This window comes from Anomaloglossus baeobatrachus, chromosome 3, assembly GCF_048569485.1.
Source record: "Anomaloglossus baeobatrachus isolate aAnoBae1 chromosome 3, aAnoBae1.hap1, whole genome shotgun sequence".
NCBI lineage: Eukaryota > Metazoa > Chordata > Amphibia > Anura > Aromobatidae > Anomaloglossus > Anomaloglossus baeobatrachus.
Window position 1 is genome coordinate 542,647,529 of NC_134355.1, and position 18,412 is coordinate 542,665,940.

The 18,412-nt window shown below is 49.1% G+C and overlaps 1 protein-coding gene across 2 annotated transcripts in view; it reads right to left on the bottom strand.

Annotated features, from left to right (window-relative positions):
• The window catches only part of CP (ceruloplasmin), a 235,614-nt gene that overhangs the window by 98,826 nt on the left and 118,376 nt on the right, over positions 1-18,412 (bottom strand). For both annotated transcript variants that reach the window (XM_075340801.1, XM_075340802.1), the window contains exons 9-10: positions 4,205-4,434; positions 770-920 (exon numbers count right to left, since the gene is read on the bottom strand). In XM_075340801.1, coding sequence (XP_075196916.1) covers positions 770-920; positions 4,205-4,434 — 381 coding nt within the window. The remainder of the gene's footprint in view (positions 1-769; positions 921-4,204; positions 4,435-18,412) is intronic.

Here is an 18,412-nt window from a genome sequence, read left to right on the forward strand (position 1 = left end):
CACCGCGCTGCGCAGTCCAAGCGACCCTGCACCCATCCAACTCTGCCTCCCCGTCATCTCACCGGGCCCCGGGACCACCAACGCATACCCACGGAGGGGGAAAACAACATCCCAGCTGCTCCCTGCCATCGCTCCCGGGATCCCCGTCACCAGCAGCAGTGGTGCCCAACCTCACCACAACCCGTGGGTGGCGTCACGGACCAAATCCCCAAACCAAACTACCCCCTTTCACTCACGGGCGAGGAGCGCCGCTCGAGTCCCCGGATCCGGCTCACCGCTCGAGCTACCGAGCAGCCATCGCAGCAGCGCCGGACCCGAGCGTTAGCGAGCGCAGCGCAGCGGCGTCCTTCCCCGCCCGCGACACTATGCTATTATATCCAACATAAAAGATGGATATTGGTGGAAAAAGTCAAACTGTGCCAAATATTGCAGACATTGGACTCTGATATACTCAATGGCTCTATTGGGGTTCTTTCTGAATCCTGTTTTTCTGGGCTTCAAACCATACTCCTTGTTGGAGACAGCAGAAGAGGCACTAACAGTATAAAATTAACATGCTATTCCAATTGTAAGATATTTAACATTATGAATAGTAAAACCCCACAAATTAGTCTCCAGACCTAAAAAATGGCCACTTCTTTAACTAAATCCTGCTAAGGATGAGTTGATATAAAGCAGATTAATAATAATAATAATAATATAATAATAATAATAATAATAATAATAATAATAATAATAATAATAATAATAATGCTTAGTAAACACTCACAGTGCATCATATTAGATTCCTGAAAATCTGGATCTTCCTTGTCCACACTCTGAGGGCTGCTTGTAAAAAGCTCAATGTTCTCTTCCAGATACCAGCTCTTATTTTCATCAAATACATTAGGCATTATGAAGTAATTATGAGCGACTCCTCTCTGCAATCACATGAACTTCTTTACAATCATAGCTGAACAAAATGTAAGATTATTTCCCAAAAAATCGTAATGTACGAGGTGTTTGCAAATTTAGAAGACGAAATAGGCCTATAGGGCTGGGCCTACCCCTGAAAAACAACCCGATAGCATTTTCCCTCCTCCACCAAATTTTATAGTTGGCACAATGCAGGTAGACAGGTAACGTTCTCCTGGCATTCCCAAACCAACACTCATCCATCAGATACCAGATAGAGAAACGTGATTTCTAACGCCACAGAATGTTTCTACTGCTCCAGAGTCCAGCGGCAGTGTACTTTACACCACTCCATTTGACGCTTGGCAATGTGCTTGGTGAGCTAAGGCTTGCACACAGCTACTCCACTATAAAGCTGGAAAAGATTTTGTGCTGATGTTAGGCTACTTTCACACATCAGTTTTTTGCCATCAGGTTCAATCCGGAAAAAAACGGGTAAAACGGATCCGGTACCGCATCCGTTTTTTCCCCATAGACTTGCATTGGTACCGGATTGTACCGGATGGCTTTGCGTTGCATCCGTTTTTTTCCGGATGCGGCAAAATTAGTTAAAGCGGCGGCCGGAGGCAACGTAGCTTGCAACGTTTTTTTGTCCGGCAAAAAAAACGCATCGCGCCGGATCCGGCGCGATACGGCGTGTTTTACAATAGAAGCCTATGGACGCCGGATCCGGCGTAATGCGGTAAAAAACGGATGCGGCCGCCGGATCCGTTTTTCTAAACTGAGCATGCTCCAATGTAATTAACAAAACGGATCCAGCCAAAAAACGGACGAAAAGGATGCAAAAACGGATGCAAACCGTATCCACCGGATCCGTTTTTTAACGGATCCGGCATAACGGATCCGTTAAAAAACGGATCCGGTGGATACGGTTTTCACTTTTTTTTCAGGATCCGTTGGATCAGGAAAAAAAAGGACTGTGCCTGAATACAGAAAACTGATGTGTGAAAGTAGCCTAAAAGAGAACCTGTCCCCAGAAAATTCACAAAAGAAAATTATGATCCAGCTCTTTAAACATACAAGGTTCTTTTGTTCTTGTTCATATACAGTGTATGTTAAAACAGCAAACAAAGCACATAATTAGCGCAATATACATGTTTCAAGTGTGTTACACCCTTAATCATGAATGTAAAAGAGCTGGATCCTGATTTTCTCTTCTGAATTGTTTGGAGCCATGGCAAGGCTGGATCTGAGATTTTGTACCAAGAAGGAGCAGACAATGTGGTGAGCTGGACATTTTTCTTACAACCTGTCACCAGGTTTTCCCCCTATGAGCTGTGGCCACCAGAAGTTCGTATATACAGCATTCTAGAATACTGTATATAGGTGCACATGCCGCTCTGTAGTAAACGTAAAAAAGACCTTTATTATACTCATCAAGGAGGCGGTCAGGTCCAATGGGTGTCACTGCTCTTGGTCCGAAGCTTCCTCCATCTTGTGCAGTCGCCATCCCCCTTCCTTGCTCTGTGTGGATGACGCCTCCTATGTCATCCACACAGAGGCCGCCATTGTGCGCATGCACAGTTTGACCTGCGGTCTATGACCTTTCCTCGCTCCTGTGCATTACAGTACTTTGCTCTGCCCTCAGCATGGGAGATCAAAGTGTGCATGCGCAGGAATTGTGGCCTCTGTGTGGATAATGTAGGACACGTCATCCCCACGAGGCTGGGAAGAAGGACGGTGACTGCACAAGAAAGAGAAGACGCTAGACCAAGAGCAGCAATGCCCATAGGATCTGACCATCCCACAAGTGAGTATAATAAAGGTCTTTTTTACATTCGACAGAGCAGTCTGCAAGTCAGGAGGGGGAGGTTGACTAATCTTTATCAGACCGATATCTAACCACACAGTTCCATGACTTTTGCCGTGGCTATGATACCCGACACTGCTTTGCTAGTTTTCTGAGGCTGCTTGTAGAACCACTAACCCTGTGCCAATGTCCTTCAGCCGGATGCCCCTTTCTCTCTAAAGGACCCCGTTACACGCTGGCCTGACACTGTATCCACACTGTTTCCCACAGCTTACCTGCTGGGGGTCCCCCTCTTTCTCAGTTTGCCTATGTGGGGCTACATCTGCACGCCAAGCCTTGTCATCTCTTTCACCTCCTGCACTTGTATTCTCCCTTTTCTTTTGTTTCCACTACACAACAACAACCCTAAAGTGGGCTTTACACGCAACAACATCGCTAACGAGATGTCGTTGAGGTCACGGAATTCGTGATGCACATCCGGCCTCGTTGCGTGTGAAACGTACGAGTGACCGCTAACGATCAAAATTACTCATCTAATTGTTGATCGTTGACACGTAGTTCATTTCCCAAATGTCGTTGCTGGTTCAGGACGCAGGTTGTTCGTCGTTCCTGAGGCAGCACACATCGCTACGTGTGACACCCCAGGAATGACGAACAACACCGTACCTGCGTCCTCCGGCAACGAGGTGGGCGTGACTTTCATGTGGCTGCTCTCCGCCCCTCCGCTTCTATTGGATGCCTGCCGTGTGACGTCGCTGTGACGCCGCACGAACCGCCCCCTTAGAAAAGAGGCTGTTCGCCAGCCACAGCAGCAGTAATAGACTACATACTTGTCAATAACGTAGTACTAAAAATACATATCACACATTTGCATAAACACTATTGATGTCTTCACTCTTCAGGGGGTACATGACCAAAGGTCACCCTCTTACATAGTCACTCATTATTTGGACCATCACCCATTTACAGTGACTTGCGAAAGTATCAGCCCCCTTGAATTTTTCAACCTTTACCCACATTTGAGTCATCCTCTTACATAGTCACTCTCATTATTTGGACCATCACCCATTTACAGTATGTTAATTTATATACCAGCTCTCCACGGACATTTGTACGGAGATGCTAATGATTCTGAACTACTGTAAACCAACTTTATTTAGAAATACTTTAACTAAATTTCCACTGTCTAATGTGAACTTATTTAACCCCTGATGATCATTTTTTTTGTATGAAAATCATAAGTGCATCTTAGCCAGAGAAGCTCTTTACAGAGCCTTCCAAATCAGCTGATATAGCCAAAGAGGTCATATTTCCAGATATTGTCCCATTTGAAAATATTTGTTGATCCTGTTATACATGTAAATTATATAAATGATGCTTTATATTATTCTCAGCCACACCCATTGTAAAGTCAATTGAGCATTGCACTATAATAGGAACACTATAAAAAAATTTGTGGTAAAATTATATGTAGAAATGTTAAAGAAAACCAGTACTAACCTGTTTGCCATTAAATAAACTCTTACACACCAACAAAGGACCGACTAGTCCTGAATTTGTGTCCCTGACCATATCAACCGATGAGTAGTACAGCCATGGCAAGCAGTTTAGGTCATGGAGTGTTGACCCCACGCTCTCTGGTACTTCCCACCTATAAGTGAATTTACCTCCAGGGGCTACATGGGACGACTGAGACTCCTCATTTAGATTCTTCGTAGCGTTAGTAACTGCTAAAAAAAAAAAAAAAAAAAACACGTCAGGGGTTTTTACTTCTATATTTTTCTGCTAATTAATGGTACTTATGGAACAGGTTTTTTTCTTTGCAGTAAAAGGATGGATAATATGTCATGTCCTTGTATCACGCTAATACCTTGAAAAGATGTGTTTACTTAATACCTACAGCTTTCACTGTCATTAGAAAGAAATTTTAGCAATGTATTTCAACCAATGTTATTACCAGGAGTGAAGATGGCTGACACCATCTGATGAGATTGCTGGGATGATTTTGACACTGATCTGCTATACAAAGGCCAAGGCCACACGGGGATTTGTACGAGTGTTCACATGACACTTGGCACACGCTCGCAGCACAGTGGGAGCCGAGTGTCGTGCGAGTGTCATGCAACTGTGGTCCGATTATGCGATCAGACCACAGTTGCGGTCTAGAGAGGGGACCAGCGCTGCAGAGGGGAGGGCCAGCGCAATACGAGAGCAATGGAGGGCCAGTGTAACGCGAGAGCAATGCGATGTTTCTCTCGTCCTATAGACTTGCATGGATGTGAGTGGAAGAGGATCGCATTACACTCGCAGCATGCTGCAACTATTTTCTCGGTCCGATTAGGGCTGAGAAAATAATCGCTCATGGGAGCTGCCCCATAGAGTAATATTGGTCCAAGTGGAATGTGATTTTTTTTTATCGCATTCCACTTGCACCATTTTTCTCGCCGTGTGTCCTAGGCCTAAGGCGGGCTTTGCACACTAAGACATCGCAGGCCGATGCTGCGATGCCGAGTGCGATAGTGCCCGCCCCCGTCGCAGCAGCGATATGTGGTGATAGCTGGCGTAGCGAAACTTATCGCTACGCCAGCTTCACACACACACTCACCTGCCGTGCGACGTCCCTGTGGCCGGCGACCCGCCTCCTTGTTAAGGGGGCGGGTCGTGCGGCGTCACTGCGACGTCACACGGCAGGCGGCCAATCAGAGCGGAGGGGCGGAGATGAGCAGGATGTAAACATCCTGCCCACCTCCTTCCTTCCGCATATCCTACGGAAGCCGCAGTGAGGCCGGTAGGAGACGTTCCTCGCTCCTGCGACTTCACACACAGCGATGTGTGCTGCCGCAGGAGCGAGGAACAACATCGGACCATTGCGTCAGCATAATTATGGATTACGCCGACGCTGTACCGATGATACGATTACGACGCTTTTGCGCTCGTTAATCGTATCATCCAGTCTTTACACACTTCGATGTCGCATGCAATGCCGGAAGTGCGTCATTTTCAATTTGACCCCACCGACATCGCACCTGCGATGTCGCAGTGTGCAAAGTGCCCCTAAGTGTTTATGTATTTGGATATATTATCTGCATAGAAATGCTGCATACAGTTTGATAAGGTTAATTGCAGCTAGTCAGTCTATTTCGTGGCTGGAGTGAATCACAGTTTGGAGTAATCAGAGAGGAAGACAAGACATTTAGCTGCATACTAAGTGTTTACAAGGAAGGAAGCTTCTGAGGTATCAAGCCTGCAGCTGTAACTGACAAGAGGCAATTTGGATCTTTAATATGTCAAGAAGGTATTGAATATCTAAAACTGGAAGAGCTGGGCACAGCCAGAAGCCCAGGAGGTAGAACTGCAGCAGTGGTGTAACTACAGCCTGATGGGCCCCTCCCCCCTCGTCAAATGTATGGGCCATTGTAGCATTCTAAATCCTCTAAAGACATACAAGTTTGCCCCCTCTCCTCATTTTATTGTGTAGTAATATCCCCCATCCTGGGCCACTTCCTGGTATGTCCACATCATGGTCCCATCCTGGTGTATGTCCCCCATCATGGCTATATCCTGGTATATATGGTCCCATCCTGGTATACACTACAGTTCAAACGTTTAGGGTCACTTAGATATTTCCTTATTTTTTAAAGAAAAGCACTTTTTTTTTTCAATGACGCTAACATTAGATTACACAGAAATATACTCTATACATTGTTAACGTGGTAAATGACTATTCCAGCTGCAAACGTCTGGTTTTTAATGCAATATTTACATAGGTGTATAGAGGCCCATTTCCAACAACTGCCACTCCAGCATTCTAATGCATACCTCCCAACCGTCCCGGTTTCTGCAGGACTACCCCGATTTTAGAGGTCTGTCCCGCAGTCCTGCAGCTCACAGCTGATCTCCCCGCTCCTGAATAAATTAAATTAAATTTTCACTGCTCTGAGTTACCGAGACTAGAACTCGTGAGCTCATTGTCCATAGGTAGCAGCTCTACCCATTGAGCCACTTGGTAATCTTGACCTCTGTATTGTAGCAGAGAAACCAGAAGAAGATTATTCAGCTACAAAGATGAGAGCGAGAGAGAGATAGATAGAGAGATAGATTGATAGAGAGATAGATAGAGGGATAGATAGAGGGATGGATAGTGGGATAGATAGATGGATAGATAGATGGATAGATAGATAGATATATAGATAAAGGGATAGATAGATAGATACATCATAGATAGATAGATGATACATGATAGATAGATATATAATAGATAGATAGATAGAGGGATAGATAGATAGAGGGACAGATAGATAGATACATGATAGATAGATACATGATTAGTGATGAGCGAGTACTAAAAAGCTCGGGTGCTCGAAGCTCGGGCCGAGCCTCCCAAGATACTCGTGTACTCGGCCCGAGCAACGAGCCCAATGTTATCCTATGGGAGACCCGAGTATTTTTGTGAAATGACCTCCCGGCAGCATGGAGAAACCCTAAAAATGGCACAAAAGTCTCAGAAGAGTGCTCAAATGACATGGCAACAGCATGGGGAAGACCCCTTGAAGCATTTATCACTCAAAAGTCACAGCTGTGAACAATTTTGTCCGCGTTTTACGCCATTTTTACGGACTCACCAGAAAACCTTCCAAAATGACCCCAAAATGATTTTTCATGGCAGAAATGTTAAGGGCACATACCCAATAGTGAGATAGAGCTGGTGTATGTTACTTTTTGAGATTAATACATGAAAGATTTTACGTGAAAACATTGTGTGGCACTCCGATGTCCCTGAGAAGAGACGTACATGAAGGCCTCTTGAGTCTAATGTGCCCATTTTGAGGAAGTGAGTCTTTGTAGTATTTTCCTTTGCCAGGGCAGTCCTAAATTGTGAGGTTCACCAATGCCCCTGCATACAGACGTGCATGAGGGCCTGTAAACCTGAAGTGCCCATTGTAAGGAAGTGGGTGTATTATAGTATAGCCCTTAGGCAGGGCAGCCAAAAATTGGGAGGCTCCACGTTGTCCCTGGATAGAGACGTGCATGAAGGCCTGTAAACCTGAAGTGCCCATTGGAAGGAAGTGGGTGTATTATAGTATAGCCATTAGGCAGGGAAGCCAAACATTGGGAGGCTCCACGTTGTCCCTGGATAGAGACGTGCATGAAGGCCTGTAAACCTGAAGTGCCCATTGGAAGGAAGTGGGTGTATTATAGTATAGCCCTTAGGCAGGGAAGCCAAACATTGGGAGGCTCCACGTTGTCCCTGGATAGAGACGTGCATGAAGGCCTGTAAACCTGAAGTGCCCATTGGAAGGAAGTGGGTGTATTATAGTATAGCCCTTAGGCAGGGCAGCCAAAAATTGGGAGGCTCCACGTTGTCCCTGGATAGAGACGTGCATGAAGGCCTGTAAACCTGAAGTGCCCATTGGAAGGAAGTGGGTGTATTATAGTATAGCCCTTAGGCAGGGCAGCCAAAAATTGAGAGGCTCCACGTTGTCCCTGGATAGAGACCTGTTAGGTTCTTAGTGCCTCCGTGCTTGCATTTAAAAACCGCACGTGTGTGCCTGTTGGTGGCAGCTTTCCGCTGCATTTGTGTGAGTTTTGCAAAAACTTGGATATAACACACAAGTCTAGTGAATACACATCAGCACAGCATTGCAAAATGCGCAAGGGCGTTGTCAACGAACAAGGAAGTGGACGTGATGGTGGTGCAGGCAGACACCGAGGTTGTGTGCAAGCTCTAATTTCGCCACAACAAAGGGCCACATCTAGTCGCTCGCACGTCCTGTCCCAAATTCTTGGGGACCGCAGCAGTACACCGCTCTTGAACCAAGACCAGTGTCAACAGGTTGTTAGTTGGATAGCGGATAATGCTTCCAGTCAGATTGGCACCACCACAAACACTCTGTCTTCCACACGGTCAAGTGTCAGTAGCCGTGATACTGCACCGCACATTTCAGAACCTGATCCTCCTTCCTACCACCAGGCCGAGTACACGTCCACGGACATTACTGATCCCACACTTGGACACTCGGAATAGCTGTTCGTTCACGTTTCCATTCACAAATTCTGGCCTCTCGCCAGCTCCTGTTGAAGTGGGCCATGACGAGATTGTATGTACAGATGCACAAATATTTGAGCAGCCACGTTCTCACGAAGTTGGCAACGTGTCTCAACAAGGGGTGGACGATGATGAGACACAATTGTCAGGAAGTCAGGAGGAGGAGCAGGGTGCGGAAGAGGAAGACGACGTGGTGGATGATCCAGTAACTGACCCAACCTGGCAGGAGGATATGCAGAGCGAGGACAGCAGTGCACAGGGGGAGGGAGGCGTAGCATCCCAACAGGCAGTAAGAAGCAGAGTGGTGGCCCCAGGCAGACGTCAGGCAACTGTTCCCCGGAAAAACACGACACAAGGTGCCTGTACAAATGTTAGGTCTTCCCGAGTCTGGCTGTAATACTATTGTATGTATTGAGGATTTCGATTGCGTTAGGGCAATGACAACCAGAGACGAGTTCTTGGTGCAAGACATTTATAATATGCAACCAGCAAATATGTACATAAACGGAACAAAAACACAGTAGAACATAAATACAGGAAATACCTTCCAGGGACTGAGCGAAAGGGAATTCCCGGGACCGCGCACCGGACTCCCCCAGGGAGACCACCAACAGCAAACCCCTATACAGGGACTGTCTGGCAATCACCCCAGAAGCCCTAAATGCGCAGCAGCCGGGACACAAAAGGGCAATAGGTAAGTCGAAAAATGTCTGTACGTGATGTGAGTCCAGAGTGGTATTAAACGGAAGGAACCGGGCAGAAGTTCCGACCAAAGACGGCAAACGGAGTCCAGGTACAGCTAGATGATACCAGATGAAGTCCAGAGTCGGTGTCGGTTGTTTTCCAAGAGGATCCGAATAACAATCAGGAACCAAAAGCAGCAGGGCAGGAGCACACAGGAAGCAGTATACTCAGGCACTGGACTAAGCTTTAGGGGCGGCTTTTAAACAGATGGACAGGAAGTAGGGCAACAGAACAGAAAACTCCATGTTAACAAAGGGCAAGCTCTTTCAAAAGAAAACTGGAAAACCCGGAACTCTGACACTGGCAGTTTTTTAAGTTGGCTCCAGATGATTCTAAAAAAGCCATTTGCAACACCTGCCATGCCAGCATCAGCAGGGGTACCAAAACTAGCAGCCTGACCACCACCAGCATGATCAGGCACATGTCAGCCAAGCACCCGACTTTGTGGGAAGTACAACAGAGTCGAGGAGCAGTGCTTGCTGATGTCACTGCTACGTCTTCGCTGGTTGTGCATGCGAGCCAATCCCCTGTCCATGCTGCCTGCGAACAAGCCTCCTCCACTCCTGCACCTGCAGTTGCCTACGCAGAAAGAACACCATCATCAAGCACGTCCTTGTCCCAGCGCAACGTTCAGTTATCCATTCAGCAAACCTTTGAGCGCAGGCGCAAATACACTGCCAACACCCCACATGCCACAGTTCTAAATGCTAACATTTCGCGACTGCTTGCGCTGGAAATGTTGCCTTTTAGGCTGGTTGAGACAGAAGCATTCCGCGAACTGATGGTGGCAGCTGTCCCACGTTACTCGGTCCACAGACGCCACTATTTCTCCCTGTGTGCCGTCCCCGCATTGCATAACTAACCACGTGTCACAAAACATCACACGTGCCCTGAACAACGCTGTTTCAGCCAAAGTCCACCTAACCACAGACACGTGGACAAGTGCATGTGGGCAAGGACGCTACATCTCGTTGACGTCACACTGGGTTAATATTGTGCAAGCTGGGACCCAGTCTGAGCGAGGGACGGAACACGTCCTTCACACACCAAGTTTTGCAGGCCCTACCTCAGTCAGGGTTTCACACACACTTTACAGCTCCGGAATGTCATGCTCCTCAGCCTCCTCCTCCTCCTGCGCATCCTGATCCACTTTACCCTCCACACCAGTCCCAAGCTGGAAGTGTCGCTGGCGGAGGAGGGGACGGTGCGCTCTCCCACTGCTCGGGTCCGGCTGACGCAGCTCTACGGCTGCTGCTGCTCGTTGGCTCGAGCGATGGCCGGATCCCGGGGACTCGAGCGGCGCTACTCGCCCGTGAGTGAAAAGGGGTGGTTTGGGTTTTGGGGATATTGTCCGTGACGCCACCCACGGTTGTGGTGATTGTGTGGACACCACCGCTGCTCTGGACGGGGATCCCGGGAGCCTGTGACAGGGAGCAGCTTTGTTGTTATTTCTCCCCTCCGTGGGTAGGGGGGTTGGTTGTCCCGGGGCCTGGTGATGGGGTAGAGATGGATGACAGGCGGGTTGCGGGGCCTGATGAAGTGCATGGTCGCAGGGGCAGCGCTGTGCCGCACGGCACGGAGGTACTCACTCAGCCCAATGATGATGACACAGTTCAGGGTAAAACAAGTGGCTGGATGGACGGGTCACTCGGACGGCTGCGGTTGTTCCTCCCTGCAGGTTAGTGATGACTGTCTCTCCCTGCACCTAAGTTAAGTGTTGGTAGTGATGGTTTACCAACGGTAACCCGCTCCCTGACCTGGATATGGGCCGGAGGAGCCCCTTTTGCCCACAGGCGCTGGCCCTGGGAGACGGTTGCCCTTGGCGGTGGCTGTGTCTCCCCTTCACGGTTGTACGGTTGCCTTCTATCTGGACTTGGCTGTTTGGAAACCCTGAGGTCCCCTTCAATAACGGATTTGGCAAATTCACGGCGACACCAAGCCTTGCCGGGATCCGAAAGTCCTCTGCCAATGGTGCTGGCTTCTCTTTGTATACCGGTCCGGTACGGCCGGGTCACCACCCGTCCACGGTCCTTACGGCAGACTCCAATCGGCCTCCACTGCAGACGGTCACCACATCCTGCCAACCTTGCTGTCCTGTCCGGGCCACACACCCGGACCAACTTCAGGCTCTTTGCTGTCACTTTTCTCCTCTCTACTACTTTCCTCCTTCCACTTCCTTAGCTTAACTCTCACTGCCTGTGTTTTCCCTCCTCCTCGGTGGGTGGAGACCAACCGCCTGGCTCCACACCCTGGTGTGGACAACAGCCCCTGGGGAAGGCAACAAGGATTTTGTGTTTTGACTATGATATGCCTGCAGGGAGTGTGGGGTGTTTAAGTGTTGTGCTCTGTGGCCCCTGGCTTGTCCAGGGCGACACAGAAGCACTGCAGCACTGCCTCGGCGAAGCGGCAACAGGCAGTGCTGAAGCTAATCTGCATAGGTGACAAACCCCACAATGCAGAAGAGGTGTGGACACTGAAACAGCAGGCAGATCACTGGCTCACAACTCTGAACCTAAAGCCAGGAAAGGTCGTGTGTGACAATGGCCGGAACCTGGTGGCGGCTTTGAGGCGAGGCCAGCTGACACATGTTCCATGCGTGGCCCATGTGCTCAACCTCGAGGTTCAGCGGTTTCTAAAGTCATACTCAGAGCTGTCTGATCTGCTGGTAAAAGTTCGCCGCCTGTCTGCACATTTTCGAAAGTCACCTACTGCTTCAGCCGGCCTTGCCGGCTTAAGACGCCGTTTGCATCTTCCGGCACACAGACTGGTGTGTGATGTCCCCACGCGTTGGAATTCAACTCTGCACATGTTGGTCAGGATATGTGAGCAGAAGAGGGCAGTTGTTGAGTACCTGCATCACCTAAGCCGTCGGGAAATGGGTCAAACTCCACACATAACACCTGAGGAGTGGAGATGGATGTCCGACCTATGCACCATCCGCCAAAACTTTGAGGACTACAACAAGATGGTGAGCGGCGATGACGACATTATTAGCGTCACCATACCGCTTCTCTGCCTTCTAAAATGGTCTCTGCTCAGAAAACAAACATGATGCATTGCAGGCGGAGCGCGATGAGTTTCAGCAAGAAACAGTAGTGGGTGTGGGTGATGAATGATAACACACAGCCCAGCCTCGTCTCATCACAACGTGCAGTGGAGGACTATGACGAGGAGGAGGATGAAGACATGGAGCAACTCTCTGGCCAAATTGAGGATATGACATGCAGTCATATCCTCGGTTCAGCGTGGCTGGCCAGAGGACAGGGTAGATGATGAGGAGGAGGAGGACAGCATGTTCAGTCATCGTGTTGGTCAGGATACTGAAGTGATGGCTGTTAAGAGTCTGGCACACATGGCTGACTTTATGGTAAGCTGCCTGTCTCGTGACCCTCGCGTTAAGAACATCTTGGCCGACAATCATTACTGGTTGGTAACACTGTTAGACCCACGCTAAAAGGAGAACTTTTTGTCTCTTATTCCCGAGGCGGAGAGGTCAGGCAAAATGCAGCAGTTCCAGAAGGCCATAGTCACGGAAGTAGGCAAAGCATTCCCCTCACAAAACGCTAGCGGCATAGGTCATGAATCAGTGGACAACCGAGGCGTACAGCCGAGAGAGGCACAAGTCCAATCCGCCAGAGGTAGGGGAACAGTCTTTAAGATGTGTGACAGTTTTCTCAGCCCCTCACGTACCACAGCCCCTGAGGTGCGGGGTAGTGCCACAAGAAATCCTAAGTTTGCCCAGATGCTGAAGGAGTACCTTGCAGATCGAACAACTGTACTCCGACATTCCTCTGTGCCTTACAATTATTGGGTATCCAAGCTGGACACGTGGCATGAATTGGCTCTCTACGCCTTGGAAGTCCTGGCCTGCCCTGCTGCTAGCGTTTTGTCAGAGCGTGTTTTTAGTGCCGCAGGTGGAATCATTACAGATAAACGCACCCGCCTGTCAACTGAAAATGCTGACAAGCTGACTCTGATCAAGATGAACAAGGGTTGGATTGGGCCAGACTTCACCACACCACCAGCAAATGAGAGCGGAATTTAAAGTTTGCCATGTACCTCCACTCACCCATGGGTACACACTTCTGGACTTTGGATAATCGCTGGACTGCTCCTCCTTCTCCTCATGCGCCACCATGATGATGACCGTTACAAATTGCAATACTTAGGCCTTTGTTTCAGGTATACCCCCAGTGGTAAATTTTTTCGCCCATTCTTTGCAGAATGGACATTACAACGACAGGAGACCCGCTCCTTTGCAATGGGAACAATGTTTTGAGGCCCTCATGCACGTCTCTACCCAGGGACAACGTGGAGCCTCCCAATTTTTGGCTGCCCTGCCTAAGGGCTATACTACAATAGACCCACTTCCTTCCAATGGGCACTTCAGGTTTACAGGCCCTCATGCACGTCTCTATCCAGGGACAACGTGGAGCCTGACGCTGCCACCGACTGCCACACACGTGCTGTTTTTAAATGCAAGCACGGACGCAATAAGAACCTAACTGGTTTTTAGGAGCGACAATTACTGAGAAGTCTGACACTATCAGACACTGCTGACTGACGTGTATTATACACTAGACTTGTGCGTTATATAATAGTTTGTGCAAAACGCGCACCTGTACGCTGCCACCGACTGCCACACACGTGCTGTTTTTAAATGCAAGCACGGACGCAATAAGAACCTAACTGGTTTTTAGGAGCGACAATTACTGAGAAGTCTGACACTATCAGACACTGCTGACTGACGTGTATTATACACTAGACTTGTGCGTTATATAATAGTTTGTGCAAAACGCGCACCTGTACGCTGCCACCGACTGCCACACACGTGCTGTTTTTAAATGCAAGCACGGACGCAATAAGAACCTAACTGGTTTTTAGGAGCGACAATTACTGAGAAGTCTGACACTATCAGACACTGCTGACTGACGTGTATTATACACTAGACTTGTGCGTTATATAATAGTTTGTGCAAAACGCGCACCTGTACGCTGCCACCGACTGCCACACACGTGCTGTTTTTAAATGCAAGCACGGACGCAATAAGAACCTAACTGGTTTTTAGGAGCGACAATTACTGAGAAGTCTGACACTATCAGACACTGCTGACTGACGTGTATTATACACTAGACTTGTGCGTTATATAATAGTTTGTGCAAAACGCGCACCTGTACGCTGCCACCGACTGCCACACACGTGCTGTTTTTAAATGCAAGCACGGACGCAATAAGAACCTAACTGGTTTTTAGGAGCGACAATTACTGAGAAGTCTGACACTATCAGACACTGCTGACTGACGTGTATTATACACTAGACTTGTGCGTTATATAATAGTTTGTGCAAAACGCGCACCTGTACGCTGCCACCGACTGCCACACACGTGCTGTTTTTAAATGCAAGCACGGACGCAATAAGAACCTAACTGGTTTTTAGGAGCGACAATTACTGAGAAGTCTGACACTATCTGGACTGTTTTACACTGTGTACACCAGCCCCAGATATGATGAAGGCTGGTATACGGTCACCACTACCCTGCCTGCCTGCCTGTATACTGCTACAATAGTCCTGACAAGGACTCTTCTGGTCACTAGCCTGTATTCCGACCTGGCTATATCCTGCCTGTATATAGCAACAATAGTCCTGAGAAGGACTCTGCTACTGTACTCCGACCTGGCTATACCCTGCCTGCCTGTATACAACTAGAATAGTCCTGAGAAGGACTTCTGGTCACACTGTTTGCAGCCCTGCTCCGGAACTAACTATAAAGGGCCGCAAAGCTTTCCCTGAATCAGCGACACTCTCCCTACACTCACTGTCAGAATAGCTGTGAGCAGAGCACAGCGCGCCGGCCTATATAAAGGCTCGGTGACGCTGTGCAGGCCGGCCAATCACTGCAATTCCACAACTAACAGGGCTGTGGCATTGCAGTGGTCTGCCAGCCAATCCCTGCATGAGGGCTGGCTCTCAAAAGAGCGCCAACATGCAGAAATGAAGACCACGAGTAAAGCACGAGTATCGCGAGATTACTCGGTCCCCGCCGAGCAGCCCGAGTACAGTGATACTCGTGCGAGTACCGAGTAGTGACAAGCATGCTCGCTCATCACTATACATGATAGATATGTAATAGATAGGTAGATAGAGGGATGGATTGATAGAGATAGATACACGATAGATAGATTCAAAGATAATAGATAAATAGAGGGATAGATAGATACATGATAGATACATGATAGATAGATATATAATAGATAGAGGGAGGGATAGATAGAAAGATGGATAGATAGATACATGATAGATATATAATAGAAACATAATAGACAGAGGGATAGATATATAATAGATAGATACATAGATAGATAAATACTGAATCTCTTTGTAGGTGAAGGAAAGAGTCAGAATTCATTTGAACGCATAAAACTACTATAAAGAAATGAGAAAAAAAATACAACTATATTTATAAAAAAAATCTTTATTTTCACCACCTTAGATTTAAACCAGCAACTTTCAAACATGTGCACAGCAGCCCTAGCTTTCCGAGCTGTTGAGCCACTAGGATTAATGATGTTGGAGGGAGGATTTTACATAAATGAACCTACAATGAAGCCTCTGACTACACAGCAGATTACACAGGACACAGAGCTCCATTGTACAGAGCAGCGTCTTGGTGTCCTGTATTCTAGAGGGAGATGAAAAGAGTTTGTTTTTTTCTTCTAATAAAATTACTAAAAATAATAAAAAAATACAATAACGTTATTTTATTACACTTTTTTTATCTATATATATAATTGCCTTATTCTGTCTGTCTGTCTGTCTGTCATGCTCCGAAATTGTGTCCTTACGGTGACACAAAGCTGATTGGCCGCTGGGCTCGCCATGGCTCCGCCCCCCCACACGGATTGGCCTCTCGCCCCGGCTCTCTGCAGGCCCCGCCCCCCTCACGCAATGCACGCTCGCTCTGGCCCAACTGACATGGAGCTCCGATTCCCAGGTGAGTACACACACACATCAGATCACACTCACTCTCACACACACCTCACACATCACATCCACACACTCACAACATCCTGGGATATCGCTTGCTTCTACACCGGCTCCGTCACGATCCCAGCAGCGCCAGACATAACCTTGCGATGCTGGGATCTTGACGGAGGCCGTGAACGCTGTTAACCATTATACACATCGGGTAACTAAGGTCCCTTAGTTACCCGATGTGTATTATAGTTACCAGTGTACACCGGCTCACACTCATTCTCACACACACCTCACACATACATCACATCGCATCTACATACTCACAGCATCCGGAGATATCGCTTGCTTCTCGGCCTCGATACTGTGCTGTTGTGACCTTCCAGGACCTGCCGGAGGATCACATGGCCAGAAGCATGTGGTATCTCCGGATGTTGTGAGTATGAGCGCGTATGTGCAATATCGTCAATGTGTGTGTGTGTGAGTGTATGCGATCGGGTGTGTGTGAGTGCATGCGATCGGGTGTGTGTGAGTGTATGCGATCGGGGGTGTGTGTGGGGGTGTGTGTGTGAGTGTATGCGATCGGATCTGTGAGTGTCGGCAGAGGAGCACGGCGTGCTGGAGGAGGCTGGGAGGAGAGAGGCTGATCCTGGGGAAGGCTGGGATGGGGAGGCTGATGCTGGAGACGGAGAGGCTGATGCTGGAGACAGAGAGGCTGATGCTGGGGACAGAGAGGCTGATGCTGGGATGAGAGAGGCTGATGCTGGGGACAGAGAGGCTGATGCTGGAGACAGAGAGGCTGATGCTGGGGACAGAGAGGCTGATGCTGGAGACAGAGAGGCTGATGCTGGAGACAGAGAGGCTGATGCTGGGGACAGAGGCTGATGCTGGGGACAGAGAGGCTGATGCTGGGGACAGAGGCTGATGCTGGGGACAGAGGCTGATGCTGGAGACAGAGAGGCTGATGCTGGAGACAGAGAGGCTGATGCTGGGGACAGAGAGGCTGATGCTGGGGACAGAGAGGCTGATGCTGGGAGGAGAGAGGCTGATGCTGGGGACGGAGAGGCTGATGCTGGAGACAGAGAGGCTGATGCTGGGGCAGAGAGGCTGATGCTGGGGACAGAGAGGCTGATGCTGGAGACAGAGAGGCTGATGCTGGGGACAGAGGCTGATGCTGGGGACAGAGAGGCTGATGCTGGGGACAGAGAGGCTGATGCTGGGAGGAGAGAGGCTGATGCTGGAGACAGAGAGGCTGATGCTGGAGACAGAGAGGCTGATGCTGGGCACAGAGAGGCTGATGCTGGGGACAGAGAGGCTGATGCTGGGGACAGAGAGGCTGATGCAGGGGACAGAGAGGCTGATGCTGGCGCAGCATGGCGGATGGAGCACGTTTGGGAGTGCGCAGCATGGCGGATGGAGCACGTTTGGAAGTGCGCAGCATGGCGGATGGAGCACGTTTGGGAGTGCGCAGCATGGCGGATGGAGCACGTTTCGGAGTGCGCAGCATGGCGAATGGAGCACGTTTGGGAGTGCGCAGCATGGCGGATGGAGCACGTTTGGGAGTGCGCAGCATGGCGGCTGGAGCACGTTTGGGAGTGCGCAGCATGGCGGATGGAGCACGTTTGGGAGTGCGCAGCATGGGGTATGCAGCACGATGGGGAGTGCGGAGTATGGCGGATGGAGAACGTTTGGGAGTGCGCAGCATGGCGGATGGACCACATTTGGGAGTGCGCAGCATGGCGGATGGAGCACGTTTGGGAGTGCGCAGCATGGGAGATGGAGCACGATGGGGAGTGCGCAGCATGGCGGATGGAGCACATTTGGGAGTGCGCAGCATGGGGGATGGAGCACGATGGGGAGTGCGCAGCATGGCGGATGGAGCACGTTTGGGAGTGCGCAGCATGGCGAATGGAGCACGTTTGGGAGTGCACAGCATGGCGAATGGA